This window comes from Ascaphus truei, chromosome 19 (genome assembly GCF_040206685.1).
Source record: "Ascaphus truei isolate aAscTru1 chromosome 19, aAscTru1.hap1, whole genome shotgun sequence".
Lineage (NCBI taxonomy): Eukaryota > Metazoa > Chordata > Amphibia > Anura > Ascaphidae > Ascaphus > Ascaphus truei.
The window spans coordinates 20,256,564-20,266,117 of NC_134501.1; the positions used below are offsets into that span (position 1 = coordinate 20,256,564).

The 9,554-nt window shown below is 43.3% G+C and overlaps 1 protein-coding gene across 1 annotated transcript; it reads right to left on the reverse strand.

The window, feature by feature from the left end:
• Positions 1 to 106: 106 nt before the first annotated feature.
• APRT (adenine phosphoribosyltransferase) lies at positions 107 to 9,428 on the reverse strand. Its single transcript, XM_075576800.1, has 5 exons — positions 8,501 to 9,428; positions 7,247 to 7,350; positions 5,937 to 6,070; positions 2,946 to 3,024; positions 107 to 1,967 (listed from the first exon to the last, which is right to left on the reverse strand). Exons 1-5 carry the CDS (start codon positions 8,851 to 8,853, stop codon positions 1,825 to 1,827), a joined length of 813 nt encoding a protein of 270 aa, XP_075432915.1. The 5' UTR covers positions 8,854 to 9,428; the 3' UTR covers positions 107 to 1,824.
• Between the last annotated feature and the right edge of the window lie 126 nt (positions 9,429 to 9,554).

Here is a 9,554-nt window from a genome sequence, read left to right on the forward strand (position 1 = left end):
AAACATGACCATTCTTAATTCTCACATGTGTGGTATAAGTCTACTTTCCACCACCAACAAGGTAGCAGGTCTATTATCTTGAAACCAAACAAATTAAAATATTGAGTGCGATGCGACCTGAATTTTTATTATCACAAACTGCAAACACATGTGACAATGTTATTCACAAGCTGTCAGTTGGAAAGTGCACCTCCATTTCTCACGAAGGCTGTGATGCATAAAAATAGTTATACTGATAACGTGGACAATCAATCCAATATCCATTGTGTAGTAATTAATTCACTGCTGTCTAGATATCAAAATCTAGTTTGTTATGTTACCGATTTAGTTGAAAAATAATAGTTAATGTTTTTGTATCATGAGTCTGGTTGTCTCTCCCCTTCCCTGTAACATTTTCACATGATTCTTGGTTCTGTAGAAAACACAAATTCTGAGGCAATTAAACTGCAGATTACAGCTGTTAGAAGCAATCCAGGCGCCTTAATTTATTTTTACACATGAAGCATGGGTTCTCTAGACCTGAACCCCATTAATTTCAGCTCTGGTACCTGCCTAGAGGTGCTTGCCAGTAGGCACTCCAGCGTGCACAGTCAGCATTTCAGCGCTCCTAGGCCCTGCATGTCAATAGGAAGCTGTGATAACATCAGGTTTGACTTCCTATTGTCCAATGTGACAAAGCGGAGAACAGCAGGTGAGGCCCACACCCCCTTTGGAGTTATCTAGAAGCAGAGGGTCTCCAGAGCTGAAATTAACAGGGTTCAGCACCTGTCTCCCTGCTTTAATGCTGTATTAAGATATGAAAGGGAGGGTGGCAACAACTGCTTGATTGCCTCTAATGTGCAACTTGTGATAGTTACAAGTTGAAACTTTTTTTTTTTTGAGGAACAGAATATTTCAAACTGGCAACCATTTATAGGGTACATAGAAATGTGTGAAATGCAGGACCTAAAACTAAGATTGTCAAATCATTTGATATGAACAAACTAAAGACTTTTTTTTTTTTAAAAGGCACAGTTGTGTACACCTGGCTTAACTTGATTAAGAGATTAGAATAAATGTGTTGGGCACATATTACAAAGTAGTTGTACTTGGTGCCCAACTGATTAACCATTAGTGCCAGGGGTCCAGTGCCACCAGAGCATGCTCACTTGTGCCATGGTCATTCCTTGACTGGTGCCCCAGTGTTGGAAACAAGTGGGCACCCTGCATAATTCAAGCGACTGTCCATGATGTACCTTTATAAAGGTGGGCCACTTAAGTTTATAAGAGCACTTGAAAGGTTAATATGCAGGAAACTGAATACTTTCATTGGTATGAATGCCAAGCAAATAAACTGCTTTCTTATAGAAAGTGTGGGACTTCAATAAGTGACTTAAGACTAGTGTAAATAATGCTGACATTTGTACAATAAAGGTCTGATCAGAGGAAAGGAAAAGCTAATGCAGGTCATCTGTCGTCAATATTTAAGCAGAACTGCACTCATTTCAGCTTGGGCAGCCCCCCTCATTCCCAGGGGTGCAGGTAGCTCTGCACTTTTAAATGTTCCGTCACATTGGCCAATAGGAAGTCGTAAGAGATGTCACGGCTTCCTATTGGCCTGCACGACATTAAAATGCCACCATTTTGATAATCCCACTGCCAGCACTCCCTAGGTATGTAAGTATCTCAGGTGCTGGTACCCATTGGTGTGGTCCCTGCATCTAGCTAGTTGCTTAAAATACAAGAATAACCTGGTCACTGCTACAGATACATGGCAGGCTGCTCTGGTAGAAAAGGTGTTAAAGAGTTGGATCTCGTACATAGAGCAGAGAGTCGGAAAGCGAGCTAGTCGTACTGCAGCAGTGAATGAACAGTGTGAGGCTTCACTTTATCTGCACCATGAAGAGACGTCAGTTCTATCAAGACCAAACACGCCAGAATGTCAGCTTTCCTTCTATTGATCAGTTCACACGCTGCACCCATTGTCCCTGTACAGAGAGAGAAAGTCACCAGTTACTCATACCTTTACCAAAGCATGTTACACACACTTTACTTTCTTTTTGTCAGAGCATGCAGAAAAATCACGTAATTTTTATGAAAATGTGAGCCATTATAGATCTGTCACAGGAGATCATTACATTTAAGAATTATTTGATCTAATAACTATTCTTTGGAGTGGTGACAGTGTGATGACCTCATCAAGCACATCAGTACAAAATGGTGTTTAGGCCACAATGTAAGCACGTTATAAAGTGCTGGAGACAAGAATTATGGCCCAAAAATGCTTTCATAAAATGACCCGTGACGGTCGCTGGGAGGGCTGAAAAAACTCATTGTTCAGGTGCGGGATCAGCGCATCATCGGTCATGCAATCAGATGGGCGTTCTCGTCTTCAGGTGCACGTTTCAGCAGCAGGAGGACATTTTGAACACACTGAACTCAAACTATAGTATAGTAATGTTAGTGTTTCAGATTAGATTATAAACAGTTGCACACATTTACGAGCTGCGAAGTAAAAACTCCTATTTCTCACTTAATGAACATGAACTTCCCGCAGCGTATCTGGGACTTCTTGGGAGCAGTTGATTGTCTGCATTGTGCTTCTTATATTAGTGTTAATCTGCATAACAGATTTACAATTGTGCGCATTTTCATGGGGATTGAGCAAGAAATATAAAATATACAAAAAAATGGGTCCTTTTTCCCCCTGAACTGAGTGAGTGAGGTTGTCATAAGCTCCAGATTGGAGTATTCACAATGGCAGAGGGACACTGGCATTGCCTGCAAGTAAGACCTCGAAGGCAGGGGTGGAACATCTGGTCATTCGGACTCTGATAATATAGTCAGTTTATCTACCTTTTGCAATAGAATTAATTGAACTTACTACACTATATGGTGTTCCTGTAAAACACACACACACACACACACACACACACACACACACACACACACACACACAATTTTACCTCCAGTGGCAAGCAGATCATCGATTATCACCACTTTCTGTCCAGGTTCCACTGCGTCGCACTGAATTTCAAGCTCGGCCTGAAAAATTACATTGGAATGAATGGAAAAGCCTAATGTAGCGATCAAAATGCTGCAGCGACATGGGCCTCGTGTGAATAACCTCCCAGCTGGATTGTGAATGAAAATGTTAAACCGTTAAGGTGTGCTTGTACTGCAGCTAAAGTATGCCAGCCAGGAGTAACCATGCTTTACATACTGCTGCGTTTCACACAAGACAAAAAATACACAAAACAACGGAAGAAAATGCTCCTGGTATCTGCTCTAAAATGCTTCAGTGCTTAAAACTTCAACGTCTGAAGATAAAACTGGTTTGATTCTCCACCCTCAGGTTGATAATTTTAACTGTCCCTCGGGTGGGATATTGAATCAAGGGCAGTGGCATTTAGTAGGTAAAAATGCAGCTGTTTGACACCTTTAAAAAAAAAAAAAAAAAATACATACAACAATGGAAGAAAATGCTTCTGGAATCTGCTCTAATGTGCTTCAATGCTTAAAAGTTCAACGTCTGAAGATAAATTGGATACAAACACAAAGGCAGCTAAGGAGCCACTCAGTACACTGCTGACCTGCATTAGTCATATGATTAGGAATTGCTAAGCAAGGTTACAGGAGCACAAGGCAGCAAATAGCGCTCAGCAGGGCATCCATATGAATAATTACATTGTACATGGATCAGGCGATGCTCTGCGCGGCTCTATCTGCAAGGGAAATATGCAACACTTGTGTTGGACTTTTGTATTATTAAATGAAACTTTTTTGTTGTTGTTGGAGCCGAGAAGCATTTCTGCGCGTTCTGCAAAAGTTCATGGCCGTGCCCCCCATCATGGCCACGCCCCCGCACCGGAAAAAAGGTACCTGCAGACCACAGTGATGTGCAGTGCAAGCGCCGCCAGTACGCAAGGCGGGCGTGCAGGCGGGTGCAGCGGGGACTTGGCCTAACAGTTACATACAAGATTAAAATGTGTATAAAAACACTTGAGAAGTGACCACCAGGGGTCACTAAAGCCCTAGAATAATGCACTCAAGTCTATGGACCAGGAGGAAGGGAAAAAAATTAATTATAAACCGGTAGATATATAGATATAGCGAGATATAGCTATATATCTATATCTCTAGCTAGCAAGAGATATTTAATATATCTAGTCAACCGAATACATATGAATAATTTTCATTGCGTAGTTACACACATACAGACCTAATGGTATATATATTGCTGATATACATAAATACATGCAAAAACGGGGGTGAAGTGACACCCGTGATGGTCACCGGAAGAGATGGAGAGTAAACGCCTAGGAACACACGGAGATACGGTTGTATTAATACCTTAACAGAGGCTTTTTTTTTATCTAGCTAGTTACCTCTTATCCCCATACTTACATATGGTTCATGGCTATAATACATTACAGGCATACCCCGCATTAACGTACACAATGGGACCGAAGCATGTATGTAAAGCGAAAATGTACTTAAAGTGAAGCACTACCTTTTTCCCACTTATCGATGCATGTACTGTACTGCAATCGTCATATACGTGCATAACTGGTGTAAATAACACATGTGCAACAGGCTCTATAGTCTCCCCGCTTGCGCACAGCTTCGGTACAGGTAGGGAGCCGGTATTTCTGTTCAGGACGTGCTGACAGGCGCATGCGTGAGCTGCCGTTTTCCTGTTGAGCGAGATGTACTTACTCGCGAGTGTACTTAAAGAGAGTTATTTACCGGGATTATTCATGTATTCAGTTGACTAGATCTATATAATTAAGACCTCTTAATGTATAACCTAGTAAATATTAACCTTACTCTCTCACCAATCCCAATATATTGGGATCTTGGGCTCCGTTGTGTTCCTTTATATCGATAGGCAATATATCCTGGTAGAAAGACTGCTGTGCCTTCCGATTTACAATCTCAGCCGTCTCTTGCTTGGGGATTTTAGCTCTGCTTGCACTGTATATATAGTATCACGTCTTTCGTCCATATTTGGATTATTAATAAAACTTTATTATTTTATTATATTGACATATGACTGTTGATCACTCCCTCTATATACATACCGCTAGAGGTGGCTATACTTCCCAATACTGTGGGGAGATATAGATATATACATACATACATACATACATTTTCCTAGTCTATAGACTTTTAAGTGCATTATTCTAGGGCTTTAGTGATGCCTGACTGTCACGTCTCACATGTTTATATGCGATTATTTCCCTATGCACCAAGTCTTTTTATGCTGCATTTTTTGTGAGCGGTTTGTCGTCATTATGTTTTTGATAAGATTAAAATGCGACTCTCGTGCACGGGTCGCCAACGCCAGTCCTCAAGGGCCATCAACAGGTCAGGTTTTCAGGATATCCCTGCTACAGCACAGGTGGCTCAATCAACGACTGAGTCCCTGATTTAGCCACCTGTGCTGAAGCAGGGATATCCCCAATACCTGGGCTTGTTGGTGGCCCTTGACGACTGGAGTTGGCCACCCGTGCACTAATGTCTTGTAAGTCCTCCAAACTAGAGGGGAAGTGTGCTTGTCTAGTTATTATGGATCCATCATTAGTCAGACAGATAAACAGAACTAGCTGATACTGTATGCTGGAAACATTCATTATTAACTGGATACAAATAAGTCAAACGGTTACTTTAAAAGCGGACGGAATCTTTTTTCTAAAGAGCCGATCACACTGACAAGTCCAAGTTTAAACAACCTTTTCACCGGTTACCCGGGACTGCCCCTTTAAGGGCAAAGTCCTAGGTGAATCATGCAGGTTTCCACTGCTCATCAATGTACCTGGCAACCTGTGCTTAACCCCCTCCCTGCCAGAGGGGAGTGTTGTTGCAGGCCCCTCTGGCAGAGAAAGGGTTACAGACTGCTTTGCGTTGTGGGATACTGCAGATCAGAGGCGTCACATACGCCCCCTCCAGCTTACCTTTCCGTATTCTAGCGTGTAGGACACGGACTCTGTTGGACCCGGTAACTTCCCCTTCTTCCGAATAAGCACGAAGCCGATGCCGAGTCTCTGTGCCAGAGCCGGGCCAAAGAGGAACCCGCGGGAATCCAGGCCTGCGAGACGCGGAGAGAGCAATTAACGAACCCTGTAACCCACCATCGTTCAAATACACGTTACCGCTCTTTACCAGTGCAACTTCCTTTCTAGCAATCCCAACCTTTTTAAATTCTGGAACGCATGCTGGAGATTGAAACATTGCCTCCCAAGGGGAATTAAAATGGCTGCTGTCACCACGTGCATATCTTCAAGCACCAGAGGTTGCCATGGTAACAGCTGATGTCAGTGAAATAACAGTAACATCAGGAACTATACGCTTATATTTTTTTATTGTTATTGACTTATTCTTAACGATGTCCCCACTTGCATCTCAGCCCTCATGCCCAAATATATCCCTAAACACCCCCTACATTCTGTCCGTGACATTCGCCTTTCCTCTTGCCTTATTACCGCCCCTCACTCACGTCCTGTAGGACTTCTTCCGCCCTGCCCTCTCTGGAATTCCCGATCACGCACCATCAGACTAGTCCCCCAACATTCAGACATTGAAAAACCTCACATTTTCAAGGGCACCTATCTGGCATACCCCTAACATCCACCCCCCATCCAACGTTATTGGGACCAGCTGTGTGGCTGGACCAATCTCCACGCTAACACCCCCCCTAACATCCACAGCTCAAACCTTAAAGGGATCAGCTGTGCAGCATACACCATCCTGATGTATACTTTGTCCCACAATAAACTACATTACCTTTAGTTTCAACAATGTCCCTCATTCCCTCTAGATTGTAAGTTCCCACGAGCAGGGCCCTCTTACCTTCTGTATCTGTTTGGCCTTATTTAGTATGTCATTCTGTTTATGCAATATACATAAATGTACCCTCATTAAACTGCACTGCAGGATATGTTGGTGATTATTATTGGTTTTGTGGTAGATTGCTTCTCTAAAAGAATTCACATTATGGTTACTTACTAGAATAAAAAACATATTGTAATCTGCCTTCAGAAAATAAACGCACACCACAATATTAAGCAATTATATAAAACAAAAATCATAACCGTGACCTCCCAATACACAGAACTGTTCGCCCGTATCGATGCTCCTGGCTCCCCTTAACCCCGCACAAGGATAAACCCCCCTACTGCGGGCTGGGAGATACTCAGTACCAGCATTGCGTGGGGTTTACTCCCCTTGAACATGTAAAGCAGCAGTTGCATGGGACAGTGCTCACCAGCAATGACATCGATCTTCTGGAAGTTTGCCCTGAGGTGGCTCACAAACAGGTCAATGGCAGCAGAAAAGGCAGCGGGATCCTTCAGCACGGGTGTGATATCCCTAAGGAGATAAAAAAGGACCTGCATTAACAGAGCACATGATACAAACCTGCAGACTGACAGGTGTATGCCGGGCATTTGTCCCGTTCCATCTGCACGTCTCCATTGCTACAAAAATAAAGACTTTAGCACAGGATTGGCCAACTTCAGTCCTCAAGGGCCATCAACAGGTCAGGTTTTAAGGATATTTCTACTTCAACATCAAAGACAGCCACCTGTGCTGAAGCAGGGACTGATTGAGCCACATATGCTGAAGCAGGGATATCTTGAAAACCTGACCTGTTGGTGGCCCTTGAGGACTGGAGTCGGCCACTCCTGCTCTGCATGCTACTATATCTCTGCGTGTTATTATTATTATATATTGCGCTACAATGAGTTGCAGGCCCTGCTCGCATGGAGAGGCGTAAACAGTATGAGATCATACACAGAGCCCTGCGGCAGACGGTGTCGTGTCTCTTACATGCTGCATGACACGCGGTCAGAGGGTGAGACTGACAAACCTGGGTGTGGGGTTAATACTCTGCTATAACAAAGAGTAAATGCTGCACACCACAATATGTTACAGAGTGATACAGTTACCGGTGCTCCCATCAATGTACGATGGGCTGCATCCAATCCACGGCATACAAAAAGGAATGAAGATGGGGCACACGGATTTCCAAAATAAAGAGATTTATTAAAGTATACACAACGTTTCGACCCTAAGGTCTTTGTCAAGTGCCTGCTGTCCCCTTCCCCCCTCCCCATTAAAGCTCACTGTGGGGGTACCTCTCATATGGGCAGCTCCGTGGCTGATACTATACATCGACCCCTTGCAGACGCATTTACCAGAACACTCTGCTACTGTCTCTGTGAGTTCTTCCTATGTACCCCTTAGATTGTAAGCTCTTCAGGGCAGGGACTCCTTTTCCTGTTACATTTCCGTCTTATTCCCATTATGTGTTACTTTATTATGTCACGTGTATGACTGCTGTGAAGCGCTGTGTACATGGATGGCGCTATATGAATAACGATACATACATATATGGGAAAATTACTGTGGCCCTCTTTAAATAACTTTCCCACAATGCAAGCTGGCACACATTGCTTATTAACACCCTGTGTGCCCAGGGGGATAAATGGACTCAGCCTGCAGCCTCTGTTCCGCTCACCGGAAGTAGATCCCGGGGGAAGGGAAGTCGGGAAAGACCCGGACCGCCCGGCGGACACGCTCCTCCAGCTGCTGCTCACTCATCACGATCCAGTCTGTGAATGGGGAACCAGTAAAGACGAACATGTGACAGCGTCTGACGTCATCACGCACAGACATCCAGCGTGGGGTGTAAACGGGTGCCACCATCTTGGTACACCCCCGACAAAAATGCATGCTGTACACCCCAGCACAGGGACAAAGTGCGGCAGTATGAATGCATTCAATCCCCAGGTGGAGGGAGAGGGGGCGTATTGCTCTTCTTAGCACAGGTTTACATTGATTTGCAGTATGATACCGGCAGCAAAAATCCATTCTTTGTCATGTTTAATACTAAAAGACTAAACACAGGAGTGATATGCAGTCTGATATTTTACATCCAGTGGCAACTGCACCACTTAAGTGCACGATTTTCCCACAGTGCTATGTGATTTTGCCACACACATCCTCCTTCCTACTATTCAGACAAGGACTGTAAATAAGGCGAATAATAAATACTAACAGTACAGTTATAAGCAAGCTTTTTAAAACTAGCACTAGATCTGTTATTTCAGAAAAGTGATGTGGAATACCTTGGCCGACTTCTAACTGCACAAAGTACATGAAACGATATTAGAATACAGCAACAACTCTGGGGTGCAGTGATTAGGGTTCAACTTCATGTTTACAAAATGACAAGTTACTATTGAGATCCCCTGCCAAAAAAAAAATAACTTTTAAGAGTTTCCCAGGGAAGGGTATAAGGAAAACAAAATGGAACTGTTTAAATAAACCCCGTGGTATCTGCAGGGTTAAATCTATTTGTAATCTGTCAAACACAAATGTAATGTATATGACATGAGTATTATTCACCCCCCCCCCCCCCACCAAACACAAAGGGAATGTGCAGGTGTTTGAAAGGTTACTATGTGGCATGTGATCCATAGCACAGGCAGACTACTTTATAACATATAATGTATAGTATGTGCAATGTTCTTTAACAGACTTTTCTCTGCGCTCCTCTTTTATACATTACA

Bases quoted from the DNA above. Each gene is read 5' to 3' on its own strand.
- APRT (XM_075576800.1), bottom strand. From the start codon at position 8,853: ATGGATTTTTGCTGCCGGTATCATACTGCAAATCAATGTAAACCTGTG. The intron at 7,351-8,500 runs GTGAGCGGAACA...TTATCTCCTTAG, and splicing joins TCCCCCGGGATCTACTTCCG to GGATATCACACCCGTGCTGA. The intron at 6,071-7,246 runs GTGAGCACTGTC...CGCGTCTCGCAG, and splicing joins GAAGATCGATGTCATTGCTG to GCCTGGATTCCCGCGGGTTC.